This window comes from Tachysurus fulvidraco, chromosome 13 (genome assembly GCF_022655615.1).
Source record: "Tachysurus fulvidraco isolate hzauxx_2018 chromosome 13, HZAU_PFXX_2.0, whole genome shotgun sequence".
In the NCBI taxonomy this organism is placed as follows: Eukaryota; Metazoa; Chordata; class Actinopteri; order Siluriformes; family Bagridae; genus Tachysurus; species Tachysurus fulvidraco.
Genome location: NC_062530.1, coordinates 24,903,956 through 24,922,443, shown reverse-complemented (window position 1 = coordinate 24,922,443; position 18,488 = coordinate 24,903,956). Strand labels below are relative to the sequence as shown.

Below are 18,488 nucleotides of genomic sequence, written 5' to 3'. Positions count from 1 at the left end.
CTTCCTCCTTAGTAGCTCCTGGCCAAGGACATACAGTAGGATGTGAAAAAATTGTCACAAGTGACAGTGTGTCCCCGAAGACCCTCTGTCACCTCAATAACCACACGCATGCCTGATTTCTTTCTGGCCGGCCATCCACAGGTTTCCCAGTGTACACCTGCATATTCCAGGCATAGCTAGACTGGGCATTGCAAGTTACCCAGATTTTGATACCATTCTTGTCAGATTTACTTGGCATACTGTATACTCAAAAATGGATTCTATACAAATATTTTTCTACGGACATGTTTTTCTTGTTTACTTTTTTACTGTATAACTTTGAATTAAGAGACTGCATGCTCAGTTTAAAAGGCCTAAAACAAAGAGAACCTCTCTGCCTAGAAGTCTGCTGTGAAAAAAGGCCTGTAACCTGACACCCTGAGGTGTGAGAGTGTGAAAAAGTCGAGAATTGCGCAATAAACCCATTGCACAACTTTTCTGCGCAACTCAGGCCTCAGAGACGTGTCATGTTGCATACCGTTGGAATCTTCTCCTTATTGGCTAAAGAGCTGTAAAGGTCCCAGATCATGAAATCGCTATTGGAGGGAGCAATTGTCAGTCAAAGAGAGGGTGTCCCACCTAGGATGGAGAGACATCATTGCATTCTCAGCCATCTGTCTCTGCACTACAGGCACCGATTGGCTCAAGTGAGGGCTTGTTTGATTTGTTAGGCCCTGGACTACAAATCCCATGCAACAGTGTAGTTTTAGAAGCCTCATGGGAGAAGTGAGAGCCGAAACAAAGGACGGAAGTGAACTGCTGTTACCAGTTTTCGGTCAGAAACAGAATATTTGCGAGGCGAGCAAAGCGTTTTGGATTAAAAGGCTTACAGATTCCAGTTCCTTGGACTCTTGGGGATTTTAGACAAGCATTTGTTTTGGAAAATATTACCCCAGTGAAGAAAGTGAAGCGTCTAAATGTAAGGGAACAACTGGTCTAGCGCCGCCTAGTTCAGTTCAATACCAATTTTGATTCAAATAGTATGACGGCTATAAATCATATTATGCTTTGTGTGTGGGCTTAATAAAATCTTGAGAGTCTAAGCTTTGATACAAAAATAAGTTTAACCGTGTATTTAGAGGATTTAATGCTTAAAAGCTACAACGAAGTTGATGCAGACTCACCCCCTAGTGGTCATTTTCCGTGTTGTGCTGAGGACGGCACACCGCACACAAAAGGAGTTAAAACTATATTGTCAGACCCCGGATACGGAAGGAGTGGAGACAGACCCGATCGCAGGATAGCTTCAAAAGAAAGGGGTTTAATACATAAGGAAGACAATCAGAGCCCCCGCCTCGGGCCTGCAGCACCCCCGCGTTAGTAGCGAAGCGACTTCCTCAGAGAAACCAGGAACGGAGCGGTGTCCTTCACCGCAAATGCGGGGTGATGCCGCAGGGCACCACAAAAAATAAAAAAGGGACCCCACTAGGATGGTGACATCCTCCGCAAATGTAGTGAGGCGACGTCCTCCTCGGTTGACCCAGAAACGGAGCGGTGTCCCTCACCGGAAAAAATGCGGAGCGATCTCACCGGAAAAAAGGGCCAGAAGGACTGACGGAACAGTCCAGGGAGGAAAGGGAAAAAAAAGGCCGATCCGAGCTGGATGCTATGCTGCTGGGTCTGCAAGGTCTTTGGGCGGCTTCATTCTGTCAGACCCCGGATACGGAAGAAGTGGAGACAGACCCGTTCGCAGGATAGCTTCAAATGAAAGGGGTTTAATACATAAGTCAGTCAAACATATCCACAATACACGGGGAACTGACGAGACTAATTATAACACGTACCTACGTTATTATTAATGAAGCCGTGCTGCCATCGGCAACACGGCTCACATATATACACAAACAGAACATCAACACAATGGGGAACAGGTGTGATGACCCGGAGGAGTAGACGAAGGCGGGGCAATCACGTGACACGTGACAGATCCGTGCTGATCCCTGATATATATTTTGAATCTCCTCCTATAAAAACAATTCTAATGTAGACTTTATTGTATCAGCACGAGTGACAGCATACCTCGTTTGTCTTTGGGGACTCCTCTCCCGCTCTGCCCCCAACATATGGCGTCTGTCACTCAGAGGAATAGAGGACCAAAGAATATTCCCATCTTTTGATTGTAAAATATCCTCAGTGTCAGGAAGCTCCTCTTTTTCACTTGACTCCTCCTCTTCAGATGGAATAAAATCTTCATCTGTTTCAGTAACATTTTCTTCCTCTCACACTTCCTCCTCCTCTTCTGCTGGTTCTGCCTCATCTCTCTACTCCACAGGGTCAAAAATGAGGTCAAGTGCCTGTAACGCAGTGTAGGTCCTCTTAATTTTTCTCTCTCAGTGTGAAATGTGTAATGCCCCAAGGATGCTATAAATTGGGGTTTTTTTGTTATTGTTTATTGTTATCTTGTCCCTTACTGGGTAAATGCATATCTCATAGTTTTTTTTTTGTCTGAAGGCCCAATGAAAACCAATGCCCAATGCTTTGACTGTGTGTGTGTGTGTGTGTGTGTGTGTGTGTGTGTGTGTGTGTGTGTGTGTGTGTGTGTGTGTGTGTGTGAGAGAGAGAGAGAGAAGCTTGTTGGTAGATCAGATTTTGCTACCAGCTGGACAAATGCGTATAACAAGTGTGAAATATTTACAAATGAGTAGCTTTTGTTTTGTCTGGAGGCCTAATGAATTGCAATGCCCAATGCTTTGACTGTGTGTGTGTGTGTGTGTGTGTGTGTGTGTGTGTGTGTGTGTGTGTGTGTGTGTGTGTGTGTGAGAGAGAGAAAGAAGCTTGTTGGTAGATCAGATTTTGCTACCAGCTGGAACAATGCGTATAACAAGTGTGAAATATTTACAAATGAGCAGCTTTTGTTTTGTCTGGAGGCCTAATGAATTGCAATGCCCAATGCTTGTGTGTGTGTGTGTGTGTGTGTGTGTGTGTGTGTGTGTGTGTGTGTGTGTGTGTGTGTGTGTGTGTGTGTGTGTGTGTGTGCATGTGTAGCATCATTTCGGTAGGTCATATTTTGCCCTCTGCTAGGCAAAGGCATATCAAAAGTGTGAAATATTTACAAATATGTAGCTTTTTATTCTTCTGGAGGTCTAATGAAATGCAATGCTCAATTTGTGTATGTGTTTGTGTGTATGTGTGTGTGTGTGTGTGTGTGTGTGTGTGTGTGTGGTGTGTGGCTGCGTGTGATAGTGTGCATTTTTGTGTCTGTATGTATGTTCATTGCACTGAAAAGGGAAAAAGAGTGACCTATTGCCCAACTAAATGTGGTGAGGTCAAATTGACCTGGAAGGACAAAAGATGCAAAGTGTTTATTGGTACAAACACAGAGTTCAATGAAAATAAACAAAATTAATTTTACTTGCAAAGTTCATAATTTGGAACAATCCTGGTAAATTTCAGGCAAATATGTGGGAGAAAAAACCATTATGACACATTAAACTTTCCAGCAGAGGTTAAATTGTCCTGAAGAAAACAGGTAGGATAAGAGTCTAAATTCTTGGACCTATACTCCTACCTTTCATCTTTTCTCTCTGTCTATGAAACCTTCATCCTCCTCTCCTTCCTCAACCAACAATAGTCCAATTTCTGCCGGCACCCTGTATGTCAACTGTGCCGTGGCGATCATTGTTAATCTGGCCTCACCCGATCTGGTATGCAATTCCCACTGACTATTCTCATCTATTGTGGTTAGATTTTTCTTCTGTCGACATACATGTATTTTTCTGATTGTTCATTGGTTGATTGGTTAGTTGGAGGACTTATTGGGTTATGCTAATATAAAATGGGATGATTACTATGAGAAGATAGCACAATTCTCTTATTAATTTTTAAACTTCTCTTTTTTTCATGGACATTAACACATCACAAACTTGTTTGTGCCAATGAGATAATTGAATTACATTTATGATTAGAAACATAACATATAAGATACATTCTATAGAATAAGGTATATTCAATAGAATATGCCGAATATAGAATATATTTTTCTTTCAAAATAAAATAGACACAATTCAGATTTTTTTTATGTTTAGTTTAATCAGGTCCCAGGCATATTTCTACTCATTATTCATTATTACACATTAGATTTAATTCACTGACGAAAATCAGATATTTTGTAAATACTAATGAGTTGATTATGTTTGACAGTATGTGTCCAAGGTCAACATTTTTCAGCAAAATTGGCAATGTCTATGTTTGACCAATTTGTTTTTTAAAGGGGTTTAGATGCCTTTTTACTCATCATGTATTTATTTCCTTGTTTGTTGTTTGCTTGTTTGGATTGGTTTATGCTAATGTAGACTGGGACAAGCACTTGTATTAGATTTATGATTAAAAACATGCATGTTGCTGAACATAGAGTACATTTCTATGAACAGAAATAAGACACAGTTGAGATTTTTGCATGATTAGTTTAATCAGGTACCAAGCATAAATTTAATTAAATTAAGTACATTAGACATTTTGTAAATATTATTTAGTTAATTATGTCTCCAAGTTCAACATTCTTTAGCAAAAATGACAATGCATATGTTTGACAGTTTGTTTCTTAATGTGACTTAGATGCAATTTTCCCCATCATATTTTTCTTTGTGTTCAGTTCAGGTTTAAACAAAATAATATAACATTTAGGTGTAAATATACAGAATAGCAGAGCAAAACTGGAGGCCAAAATAGCAAATATCTCCACAGCTACAGTGAATTTTCCAGGTGAACTCACATAAGCTGGAATAAAAGTAATCCAAACTGCACAGAATATCAGTATGCTGAATGTAATGAATTTAGCTTCATTAAAATTATCAGGCAGCTTCCTAGCTAGAAAAGCTAAAACAAAGCACAGGAAAGCTAGAACTCCTATATACCCCAATACAGCCCAGAATCCTATAGCTGAGCCCAAGCTACATTCTAATATAATCTTTTCCTTGTAGTAGTTCATGTTTTTGTAGGGAAGAGGAGGAGAAACTGTTAACCAAAGTACACAGATAAGAACCTGTATGAGAGTGAATGCGAGTACACTGAGTCTCTGCTGTAGAGGCCCAAACCATTTCATGACATTACTGCCTGGAAGTGTAGCCCTGAAGGCCATTAACACCACTACAGTTTTCCCCAGAACACAGGAGATACAGAGGACAAAGGTGATCCCGAATGCTGTGTGACGCAGCATACAGGACCACTGAGAGGGCCGACCAATGAAAGTAAGTGAACAGAGGAAACACAGAGTCAGAGAGAAGAGCAACAGGAAGCTCAGCTCAGAGTTGTTGGCTTTAACAATGGGAGAATCCTTTTCTATTAGAAATAAAATAGCTACTAACACAGTTAATGTAGCTCCAAGCAAGGAAAAAAATACCAGTATTATCCCCATAGCCTCTGTAAATAAAAGAAACTCAATAACCTTTAACACACATTTATCTCTCTCAGCATTAGACCAATATTCTCCTGGACACTGCTCACAGTTATATGAATCTGCAAAATAATCATGGTTATTCTTATTATTATTATTAGGAAGGAAAAATACCATTAATGAGGAACTGTATCCTAAATAATAAAAGGAGGACACAGAATGTACAATTAACAAATATTCTTTGAAACTTGATCATGCTGAAATTACCTGTCTGGTTACTGATCTCGCCTTCTGCACATGGTATACAGTCATAGCAGCAGACAGGCCTTCCTTTCTGTGCAGCTTTCCTGGTTCCTGGGGGACAGCTCTCACTGCACACAGACCTCGGCTTCTAGTATAAACAAAATTTTACAGCTACAAACTTAATTACCATAATTTTTTTTTTTTTTACTAATGTTGCATTATATGCAGCTTTAAAGATCTGTAATATTTACGTAAAACACTTGTGTACCTCTCTTTTCTCTCCAGCCCAGATAATATCTTCAGCATTTAGAACAAATTGTTGTCCAGCTGCCAGAGAGGCATCATAATAGCCCACAACCTTAAATTCCACTTCTCCATTGAATCCTCGTTGCCAGTTCACCACATCATACTTTGCAGCTGTTGCCCCAGTGCTGTCGAACAAAATATGGTCTCCTATTTTAGTGTTGAAGTTAACCTTTTTTAGAGACTCAACAACCTGTAAATGTAAAAGAAACAAGTATTAATTTCATTACATTATCAATCATATTGCCTCTTTTGCTTCTCTTCTTTGTGTTACCTGCCATGGTTGTATTGTTTTGCCTTTCTCACAACCTGAACCTTCTCTGCATCTCAACAGGCTGTGTAGAGAATGTGCCACAGCATAAACTGCATTGTAGATGTTATTTACATATCTCAGTTCTGATATGTCTTCACTATAGTTTTTAAAGTGAATCACATCTTCATATTTGCTGCAGTCGATTTTAGTCTGAGAAACTGTTCCTTCTGTATGTAAGCAAGGGAAATCATTTTGCCAAAATCCATTAACAGCATAATCAGCAAACCCAGCAATTTTAAATTTTCCTACATCAAATCCAATAGATCCGGCCAATATGCTGAAACTTGCTGGAGTTGCTAGGTCAACAGCAGAAATCCATGCCTCGACACCAATCATCTGGTAGCCAGTGGCATTGTTTAAAATTAGGTGATCTATTAGAATGTTCATATCAAAATATGCAAGAAAAATTATAATTACTTTGGCTGTTCCTTGCTTAATAATATTGAACACTTTCTTGATTTTCTCAGTATTTGAGCGGTCAAACTTCTCAGAGTACTCAACACATATTCCCTCCTCTTTGGCTGCTTGCAGAAAAATGGCCATTCCACTGTTTCCATAATCATTATCACTGTGTACTACTCCCACCCAAGACCAGCCAAAGTGCTTGACCAAATATGCCAGAGCTCTACTCTGGTAGTAGTCACTCGCTATGGTTCTGAAGAAAGATGGATACTCTTTTCTGTTGCTCAGACATTCACATGTGGCAGCATGACTTATCTGAGAACAGAGTGACAGGTAAAACAAAACTTTTTGCTGCATAATTCAAAGGGTTCAAACATGGAAAGAACATGCTAAATCCTGTACAGAGTAGCCCAAGCTACTTTGATGTGCCAATGGTACCAGTGCACCACTGTGCCATCCAATAACACATCCATATCATAATATATCATTCAAAAAAACCAATATATATCTAGGTTAATCACACACATCTTCAGGGCTCTTAAATAGAATTCCTATCATTTACATCCTCATTTTAATTGTGTAACAAGGTGAAATTGAGCTTCTCTTAAGGCAAAATGATGATTAGTAAATAGATTAAATAGATGTATATTGAAGACATTTCTATAAATTAATAAAAGTAATTTTATGTATATTTCAAGTTTGTTTTGTAACTAGTATTTAAATCGGTAAATTAATGATAATTAAAAGCATAACTACTTACAATTGGGATATGAAAAGGTCCTGTAGTTTTTGAGAGTGCTATAGTAGAAGTAGACTCTGACTCTCCTATGATGGCTTGTACTACTGCTTGTCCAGAGCAGCCATCATCTGCTGTTTTATCATGACCAGTCATAAAAGCCATGGCTGCTTTCATAGATAACAAGCTTGAGAGACAATTGTCATAAATCTTGTAACCAATTGAGATATTTGGGAGCAAGCTGTTGCTTCTGTTGATTTCTTCAATTGCAAAAGTTACTGTCTGAGCAAAGCGTAATTCACTGAGGTCACTTCTACAAATATACATAAATATCATGTCAATTTACTTATTTTAAATGAAAGATTATGAATACAGTGCCACACTTTCTATTAAAACAAACCTAATGCAGATTAAACGTTGAGGTGTTTCGGTATATGTCAGGGACTGCATCTGTGTATCATGATGTATTGAAAAGATAGCTCCAATTATCACATCTCCATCTTTAGAAAGCAGAGGAGTTTCTGGGTGTTCCAGAATATGGCAGTATTCTCCCTTTGCCTGGTAACAACAAAATAGTAGTGCAAGGAATAACATCACAAAGTTTATCAACTGCTTTTGCTGGATCAATCCTCAACCTCTATGTTCCTCATATATTTATTCACATGCAGTGGAAGTTCTTGGTATTGCAATTTATTTTTGACAAATCAGAGAGGTGCTGAGCTTGGTGATGTTATTGAGGGACAGAATACTACACACGTCTTAATTATGTCTGGTTAAAATAATTCATCATAATCCAAAAATGTATTTACAGCCTCCAAAGTTGGCTTGTACATGCTGGGCTTGCATGTGCTGTAAAATTGTGTGTAGAAATCTATTTGCATTGCTGTATTTCTTGCATGTGTTCACTCACCAGTAGGGGAATAGATATTGCTCCTTGGCTTCTTTGGCAAAGATTGTATCGGTATTTCCTGAGGGGCAGCTGGCCGAGGGGATATTTTTATCAATAAATGAACTCAATTAGTAATACTATGGTAATACAAATGTGTTTTTGTAGTACTGTGTGTTGTACCGTGAATGGTTTAGCTCTGTTTCAAGCGGAAGACAACGTTCAACACCTAGAACCCAAGGCAGAGGTAACGGCAAGTTTCCGACATGTCAATGCTTCAATCGCTTTCAGCTGATGTCAGTCATGTGCATTGAACATTCTCTCTGCCGCATATTGACAAGACACACCCCTTTCCGTTACCCGTTTATTTTGTTTTTCGGCCTGACTCAGTTTTCTGAAGCATTTTTCAAACATCGTGCACCCCACCTTTAATGGTTCAGATCATCAAACTAATTTAAATATTAGTCAAAGATAACACAAGTAAACACAACATGCAGTTTTTAAATGAAGGTTTTTATTATTAAGGCAAAACAAAATCCAAACTTTTGTCTGTGTGAAAAAGTTGTCGGAACTCAGACCCGGTCTCCAAGTCGACACATCGCAGGGTGATCTCCACACTTAGACTTTTTGGTTACTAAAAACTGTTTTAGTTAAACTTAGCTGTTAACTCTATAATTACTACAAAAATACTGAGAAAACTCCTCAGACCTGGATGAGAATAACTTCTTTATTGTGGTCAATCAGCCAACAAATTATAAGAGAAATTGCCAAATTAAAAGTGACAAATGTGGCAAATTAAAAGTAACAAAGTTGCCTAATTAAAAGTAACAAATTGCCAAATTAAAAGTAACAAATGAAAACCCCCAAAAAGAGCATGTCATGCAAAATCAATCAAGAAAAACAAGAACCCTCGCGACGTCCTTGCAAAACTAAAAACACCCACCTTGACCCGCGGACACGGGCCCGCGCGCGCCCCCACGCACCCACGCGCACACACACCTTCGCCCACGAAGAACCAAAAAAAAACCTCAGATATCTTCTCAATATATACCCTGGCGCTCCTAGGAGCCCAGGTGCCATATCACCTTATTTACCAGCATTACCTCCTATGTTTTCTAAATACACTGACCCAATTTCCCCTTATTTCCCATTACCTTTCACCCATATACCCATTTATGGATTTTCCTCCCCTTATTTTTCATGACCTCAGACTAAACACCTGGGCCTTCTTCAGTCTGCACAACAAGTTTATGAGCACCACATGCCCATTTATGGATTTTCCTCCCCTTATTTTTCAGGGCCTATGGTCTGTGGACCACTGTTTTTTTCATTCTACATAACATGTTATTGCTATGGACCAAGGTCTGAGAACCATGGTATTCTTCATTTTCCATAACAATTTATGAGATAAGGTCTGGGAACAATGGTCTTTTCCCTTCTACATAACAAGTTGTTATTACAAATGTGCTCAGACTGACTAGGCCTGACAGCCCCGAATCTGGTTGCAATAAACATCTTTGGCCTACAACATCACCTACATATGTCTTATGACAGCAATTGTAATATTTTGTAAGGCCTAATACTTTACTTTGGTTATAGTATTGTAAGGAATAATATTTTAATTATTTCTACTAAGATTTTTTTACAACAAAGTGCACATCTTTGCCATCTGTGCAGAGTTCTGGTTCTCAGATTTTATACTTATTACTTGAGCATGTGGGGTAAATCCTCTCCCTTTCAACTGCTTCAGTGGCTGCAACAAAAGCAATCCAGTCTCCAAGCAGCACCTTATGCAGGTGTAGTGGAAAATTCTAATCTAAAGATGTTTATAAGGCTTTGTCCTTCTATGCTTTTACCTTGTATCTGTAGTGGCTAGAAACTGACATTGTCAGCAGTTGTTGCTAGAAACTGACATTGTCAGCAGTTGTTTTCTTAGATTATGACAAGGGCAGTGGGGACTGGAAACGAGTTGTTTGGGACTTAGGCATAAACAACTTCCAGTAAATCTTCTAGTAGGCCTTCTAGCAGACCTTGGCCGGTCCAGATTAGCTTGTTTAGGAGATGAGGATGCGGTCATTTTGAGCCAATGATTGATGATGTTTTGCTTTTACATATCTATAAAATCTTGATTTAATCAATGATCGTGGCACTTCATCTCCCATGCTATATGCAGTTTGGTCCTGCTGCGCAGCTGAACACAATAAATTGTGAAACCTTTTTTACTCTTGCCCATGTCTACCAGTGTGATACTTTATACTTTAAAATCTCTCGAACCTCAGAACTTCCACGACACAGGATAGTGGTAGCTATCTCATTGGCCTTTGTGGCACACTGTATGGATTTCTAGCAATTATAGCTTGTTCCACTAGGTGTGTCACCTTGTCCAGTACTCTGGCTAGCAGATTTGTACTGTGCCGGGTTGGTCCTTTCGCACACCCTTATCAGGTTATATAACCTGAACCTTTTATACAGAGCTTCAGACACCACTTCCACAAGGAGCGTTCCCATAGTGTCAGCCATGATGCAGCATCTCATTCCCTTCTCAGGGAGCCGGGTTACATATTTAAAACCTGTTATGTGATCGCCCCCTATTTTCATGATTTTCGCCTACATGACCTACCCACCTAAAAAGTGGTATAGCTCCCACATACTTTGACACACAGAGGTGAGCCTGGTCTCATTGGAAAGAAGAGATTCTCTAGTTTCAGATACAAGTAGGGTTAGGGTTAGGGTTAGGGTTAGCCCTAGGGTGATTCTAGGCCTACTGACACAAAGTTACAGTGGCTAGAGTGGAGGGTTTTGATTTCTGTCCGAGTTGTTTACTGATAAACTGATTAAATACATTGCTGTATTTAATGATGGGAGGTAAACAACAACTGAGGGTCATAGCCACATGTGTTGGCTATGACCCTCAGGTTCTTCAAGTCAAAAGACTCAAAAAGTAATTCAAGTCAAAAGACTCAAAAATGGATTTTATATGAATATTTTTCTACGGACATATCCGTCCGTTCATGTTTTTCTTGTTTACTTGTCTACTGTATAACTGTATAACTACTGTCTACTGTCTACTGTATTAACAGACTGCATGCTCAGTTTAAAAGGCCTAAAACAAAGAGAACCTCTCTGCCTAGAAGCCTGCTGTAAAAAAAAAAGGCCTGTAACCTGACACCCTGAGGCGTGATAGTGTGAAATGTTTGAGAATTGCGCAATAAAACTTTTTTGCAGCCTGTACTGCACAGCCCGCCCTTCACAGATGTGTCATGTTGCATACCGTTGGAATCATCTCCTTATTATCTAAAGAGCTGTAAATGTCCCGGATCATGAAATCGCTACTGGAGGGAGCAATTGTCAGTCAAAGGGAGGGTGTCCCACCTAGGATCGAGAGACATCATTGGCTTCTCAGCCATCTATCTCTGCACTACAGGCGCCGATTGGCTCATGTGAGGGCTTGTTTGATTCATTAGACCCTGGACTACAGATCTGATGCCACAGTGTAGTTTTATAAGCCTAGGAGAAGTGAGAGCCGAAAAATGAACGGAATGAACTGCTGTTTACAGTTTTCGGTCAAAAACATAATATTTGTGAGGCGAGCAAAGCGTTTTGGATTAAAAGGCTTACATATTCCAGTTCCTTGGACTCTTGAGGATTTTTTTACAAGCATTTGTTTTGGAAAATATTACCCCAGTGAAGAAAGGGAAGCATTTAAAGGTAAGTAAACAATTGGACTAGCGCCGCCTAGTTCAGGTGACTATAAAATTGGATTGAATTATTATGACTGCAATAAATCATATTATGCTTTGTGTGTGGGCTTAATTGAATCCTGAGAGTCTAAGCTTTCAAACAATATATAATATAACTGTGTATTTAGAGGATTTAATGCTTAAATGTTACAATGAAGTTAATGCAGCCTCGTCTCCTAGTGGTGGTGTGCCGTGGATGGCACAGTGGTCACATAACACGTAGTGTAGTTTTCCTAGTTCTACTAGAGGGTAGGTATTACAGCCACACTAATTGGCTACCAGTTGTGTGTGTTTCTACTACCCCACCTTGAACTTTGTGCTTCTTTGTTATTTTTAACACAAAATGGTGCTGTCCATTCAGCACGCAGGTGGCAGTTATATGAGGAGCATGTTTTGTCTCTGGCACTTAACCAGGCTTTTTATTTTTCAATTAATGTGACCCCTTTGTCTGGGGTCCCAGTCAAACCCAGAGGTGATCTCTATGATTTCTTTGCTTTTTGCACTTTCCTCTATCTGTATGGACAATCTTCACAGAACCACCACACCCATAATTCCACATGCTCCAGCTCCCATATCTGAACCAGTCTAAATAAGTATATTGGGTATATTGTGTGAGAATCGTTTCCTAATGCTTGACCTTGTGGGCTTAACTATCAGTCTAGTGTTCCCCTAATGTTCTGAGGGAGACCATAGTAGATGCATTTTTAAAGGAAATGATAACCATCCATCACCATCACTGCCTGGCTACACTGTCTCGTACCACCATCTTGCAGTCACTAAACTCTCTCAGATTGCCTCACCTACATATAAAGTAGTCTAACTGCATACTCCTACCTCCACTCTTATATGTAACTCTATGTTCCTTTCTCTCTGGGAATGTGTTAACTACAGCCATTTCCATCTGCTTAGCAATCTCATCTTTCAGGATCACTCCTACCCCATTTCCCTTCCTATCAATACCATAATAAGACAGTTTGTGTATCCCTCCAATACTACATACTTTGCTTCCCTTTCACCTCATCTCCTACACACACAGTATATCTACCTTGCTTCTCTCCATCATGTCCGCCTATCTTTATCTTTGCCTGTCATTGTCATTTCCCTGTTAATAGTCTCAATTCTTGGACCTATAGTCCTAACATTCCTCTTTTCTCTCTGTCTATGAAACCTTCATCCTCCTTTCCTTCCTCGACCAACAGTAGTCCAATTTCTGCCGTCACCCTGTATGTCAACAGTGCCTGTGGCGATCGTTGTTAATCAGGCCTCAACCGATCTGATATGCAATTCCCACTGACTATTCACATCTATTGTGGTTAGATTTTTTTTCTGTCATCATATATGAATTCATTTGCATGTTCACTGGTTGATTGGTTAGTTGGAGGAATTATTGGGTTATGCTAATACAAAATGGGATGATTACTATGAGAAGATAGCACTCTACTCTTATTAATTTTTAAACTTCTCTTTTTTCATGGACATTAACATATCACAAACTTGTTTGGGCCAATGAGATAATTGAGTTACATAATTACAAAAAATAGTACATAAGATATATTCTATAGAATAGGTTATATTGAATATGGTGAATATAGATTTTTTAATTCAATGATGAAAATGAGATATTTTCTAAATACTAATGAGTTGATTATGTTTGACATTATGTGTCCAAGTTCAACATTCTTCAGCAAAAAAAAAACAGCATTGCTGGTCCAGCATAAGGTATGTTTTGCATGCTGGGACCAGCTTGGGATGGTTTTATGCTGGTCCAGCATTAGGTGTTGCTTGCTAGTGTGCTGGCCGACCAGCCTGGGATGCTGGTGTGCTGGCCACCCAGCTATACCAGCACTATACCAACACTATACGTGCACTGACCAGCATTATACCAGCACTATACCAGCATGAACCAGTAAAAACCAGCCTTGACCAGCATGGAATTCATGCTGGTTTATGCTGGATTTTTCAGCAGGGAATGTATATGTTTGTCCAATTTGGTTTTTTTTTAAAGGGTTTAGATGCCTTTTTACTCATCATGTATTTATTTCCTTGTTTGTTGTTTGCTTGGTTGGGTTGGTTTATGCTAATGTGCACTGGGACAAGCACTTGTATTAGATCTATGATTACAAACATGCATGTTGCTGAACATAGAGTAATAAGACACAGTTGAGATTTTTGCATGATTAGTTTAATCAGGTAAAAAGCATATACATATTAGATTTAATTAAATTAAGTATATTAGACATTTTGTAAATATTAATTAGTTAATTATGTCTCCAAGTTCAACGATCTTTAGCAAAAATGACAATGCATATGTTTGACAGTTTGTTTCTCATAGTGATTAAGATGCAATTTTCCCCATCATATTTTTCTTTGTGTTCAGTTCAGGTTTAAACAGAATAATATAACATTTAGGTGTAAATATACAGAATAGTAGAGCAAAACTGGAGGCCAAAATAGCAAATATCTCCACAGCTACAGTGTATTTTCCAGGTGAACTCACATAAGCTGGAATAAAAGTAATCCAAACTGCACAGAATATCAGTATGCTGAATGTAATGAATTTAGCTTCATTAAAATTATCAGGCAGCTTCCGAGCTAGAAAAGCTAAAACAAAGCACAGGAAAGCAAGAACACCTATATAACCCAAAACAGCCCAGAAACCTATAGCTGAGCCCAAACTACATTCTAATATGATCTTTTCCTTGTAGTAGTTCATGTTTTTGTATGGGAAAGGAGGAGAAACTGTTAACCAAAGTACACAGATAAGAACCTGCATGAGAGTGAAGGCAAGTACACTGAGTCTCTGCTGTCGAGGCCCAAACCATTTCATGATATTACTTCCTGGAAGTGTGGCCCTGAAAGCCACTAACACCACTACTGTTTTCCCCAGAACACAGGAGATACAGAGGACAAAGGTGATCCCAAACGCTGTGTGACGCAGCATACAGGACCAATCAGAGGGCTGTCCAATGAAAGTAAGTGAACAGAGGAAACACAGAGTCAGAGAGAACAGCAGCAGGAAGCTAAGCTCAGAGTTGTTGGCTTTAACAATGGGAGTGTCTTTTTCTATAAGAAATAAAATAGCTACTAACACAGTTAATGTAGCTCCAAGCAAGGAAAAAAACACCAGTATTATCCCCATGACCTCTGTAAATGAAAGAAACTCTACAACCTTTAAAACACATTTATCTTTGAGAGCATTAGACCAATATTCTTCTGGACACTGCTCACAGTTATTTGAATCTGCAAAATAATTAAGGTTATTATCATTAGGAAGGAAAAATATTTTATTATGATTTTATTTATTAATACCATCAATAAGGAACTGTATCCTGAATAATAATATAAGGATACAGAAAGTATATTTAACAAATTCTCTTAGAATTTTAGTTATGCTGAAATTACCTGTCTGGTTACTGATCTCTCCTTCTGCACATGGTATACAGTCATAGCAGCAGACAGGCCTTCCTTTCTGTGCAGCTTTCCTGGTTCCTGGAGGACAGCTCTCACTGCACACCGACCTCGGCTTCTAAAATACAATATATTTTGGCTATTACCTTGGAATAATAAGGTTTTATAATAAGGGAATCAAAGCCCCAACCCTGGAGATGTGAGGCAAACGTGCTAACCCCTAGGCCACCGTGCCCGATGATATTTTTCAGTTACTTTGAAATTGCAAATAATTTATTCACCTCTCTTTTCTCACCAGCCCAGAATATATCTTCATGATTAAGTACAAATTGCTGTCCAGCTGGCAGAGAGGCATCATAATAGCCCACAACCTTAAATTCCACTTCTCCATTGAATCCTCGTTGCCAGTTCACCACATCATACTTTGCAGACTTTGCCCCAGTGCTGTCGAGTAAAATATGGTCTCCAATTTTACTGGTAAAATTTACATTTTTTAGAGACTCAACAACCTTTAAATTAAAAAGAAAACAAGTATTAAATTCAGGATAATTTCAGCTGTTGATTTGATCTGCTTTGCTTATCTTCTTTGTGTTACCTGCCATGATTGTATTTTTTTCTCTTTCTCACAACTCTTTTCTGTGCATCTCAACAGGCTGTGTAGAGAATGTGCCACAGCATAAATTGCATTGTAGACATTATTTGCATATCTCAGGTCTGTAATATCTTTACTAATGTTTTTAAAGTAAATTATATCTTCATATTTGCTGCAGTAGCTTTCAGTCTGAGAAACCTTTCCATCTTTATCCAAGCAAGGGAAATCTTTTTGCCAAAATTCATTAAGAGCATATTCAGCAAACCCAGCAATTTTCAGTTTTCCCACATCAAAACCAATAGATCCAGAAAGTACAGTAAAACTTCTTGGTGTTTGTAGGCTGATAGCAGAAATCCATGCAACCCCAATAATCTGGTAGCCAGTGAGATTATTTAGAATAAGATGTTCTATTAGAATGGTCATATCAAAGTAGGCAAAAAATACAATGATTACTTTGGCTGTGCCTTTCTTAATAATATCAGCAATTTTTTTCATTTTAGAAGGAACTGACCGGTCAAACTTCTCAGAATACTCAACACATATTCCCTCCTCTTTGGCTGTTTTCAGAAAAATAGCCATTCCATTGTTCCCATAGTCATTATCACTGTTCAAAGCACCCACCCAAGTCCAGCCAAAGTGCTTGACCAAATATGCCAGAGCTCTACCCTGGTAGTAGTCACTTGGTATTGTCCTGAAGAAATATGGGTATATTTTTCTGTTGCTCAGACATTCACATGTGGCAGAAGGGCTTACCTGAAGAAAGAAAGACAGGGAAAAAACACAAGGCCCATTTGTTTCTGTGCCTCTTACATCAACACATGTTCTCCAACTTCCAATGTTTCCAAAGAGACAAAATCAAAAGCTTATGTATGAAGTACTATACATCTAATTATACTGTATACATGTGTAAATTATCTTGATAGGTAGAATAACCTGAGGATACTAAAGAAAACAAATATTGAGTTTCAATTCTAATTCAAAGAATAAATAGCAAATAGATTTACTAAATAGACAATAAATATATAATGCCTCAGATACAAGAATTGATAATTAAATAAATAACTAAAAATAAATATATAATGACTTAATTGATTAAATGTCTATCATCTCATATGCACATTTAAAGTATATAAAAGTAATTGTTATTAAACAATAATTAAATAACTTGCTTCTTACCACTGGCATCTGAAAAGGTCCTGTAGTTTGTGCGAGTGCTACAGTAGGAGTAGACTCTGATTCTCCTATGATGGCTTGTACTGCTGCTTGTCCAGAGCAGCCATCTGCTGTTGTGTCATGACCAGTCATAAAAGCCAAGGCTGCATTCATGGCTAACAAACCTGATAGACAGTTGTCATAAATCCTGTAACCAACTGTGATATTTGGGAGCAAGCCTTTGTTTCTGTTGATTTCATCAATTGTAAAAGTCACAGACTGAGCAAGGCGTAATTCACCTGGGTCAATGCTACAAATATACATGAAAATCATATGAAATTTCAAATTATTTTTTACAAAATGAAAAGTAAAGTTATATAACAAATAAATGCAAATTATTACAAAGCACACAATTGTACACTTCCCAAAAACACTATTATGTTAAAGTGTCCACTATGACAAACCTATTGCAGATTAAAGGTTGAGGTTTTTCAGTGTATGTTAATGACCGCATCTGTGTTTCCTTATGTATTGAAAAGATAGCTCCAATTATCACATCTCCATCTTTAGACAGCAGAGGATTTGCTGGGTTTTCCAGCACACGGCAATATTCTCCTGTTGCCAGGCTAAGAGAACAGAGTAGTATTAGGAATAACATCACAAAGTGTTTCCACTGCTTTTGCTGCGTTACTCTGAAAATGATATCTTCATGATATATTTATTGACATGCTCTGAGTCTTCTGGGTATGACAATTTGGGTTGGACAAATCAAAGAGCTGGTGACATTTGTGATGTCACTGAAAGACAGAATGCTGCCTGCAACTCTCAGTTATTTCTGTTGTTATTAATTCAGTTATTAATTAAATGAATTCAAAATACATTTATTTTAGACACTATCTCAGTTTGTACTGTATATGCTGGGCCTGCATGAACTCTCAAACAGTGTGGTGAAAATGTGTGTTCATTCAATCATTTGTGTGATCATTGAAATGTGGGTGTGCTCCTATTATATTATTCCTAGGCCACTTTGGTAAAAACTAGAAGCCTATATATTGTATATTAGTGTCAGGACTCAGCCCGGACATTTTGTCATCGTCAGTGTACTCTTGTCCTAGTTTAGTTTCGTCTTTGATCCTCTTGTGGGAAAATTTGGGTGTGTGCTCTTATTCTATGAACTATTACCACTATATGGGGGTAGGCCGGATGTTGTAATAGTGTTGAGCTGTAATATTGTATATCGGCATTAGGTCGTGTACGAGTTATAGGGAGTATAAGAGCTATATGGACTATGATATAATAATATAATATAATTATATATGAGTCATTCTACGAAACGGGTGCC

General features: G+C 38.5%; 1 protein-coding gene and 1 pseudogene across 1 annotated transcript; both read right to left on the bottom strand.

The window, feature by feature from the left end:
* Positions 1-4,579: 4,579 nt before the first annotated feature.
* On the bottom strand, positions 4,580-10,331 carry LOC113652532 (annotated as a pseudogene).
* Positions 10,332-14,265: 3,934 nt separating this feature from the next.
* LOC113652531 (extracellular calcium-sensing receptor-like) lies at positions 14,266-17,938 on the bottom strand. Its single transcript, XM_047822547.1, has 6 exons — positions 17,611-17,938; positions 17,171-17,456; positions 15,998-16,747; positions 15,684-15,911; positions 15,397-15,520; positions 14,266-15,234 (listed from the first exon to the last, which is right to left on the bottom strand). Exons 1-6 carry the CDS (start codon positions 17,802-17,804, stop codon positions 14,330-14,332), a joined length of 2,487 nt encoding a protein of 828 aa, XP_047678503.1. The 5' UTR covers positions 17,805-17,938; the 3' UTR covers positions 14,266-14,329.
* Positions 17,939-18,488: the final 550 nt, after the last annotated feature.

Bases quoted from the DNA above. Each gene is read 5' to 3' on its own strand.
- LOC113652531 (XM_047822547.1), bottom strand. From the start codon at position 17,804: ATGTTATTCCTAATACTACTCTGTTCTCTTAGCCTGGCAACAGGAGAA. The intron at 17,457-17,610 runs GTTTGTCATAGT...GTATATTTGTAG, and splicing joins CAACCTTTAATCTGCAATAG to CATTGACCCAGGTGAATTAC. The intron at 16,748-17,170 runs GTAAGAAGCAAG...TTCTTTCTTCAG, and splicing joins GACCTTTTCAGATGCCAGTG to GTAAGCCCTTCTGCCACATG.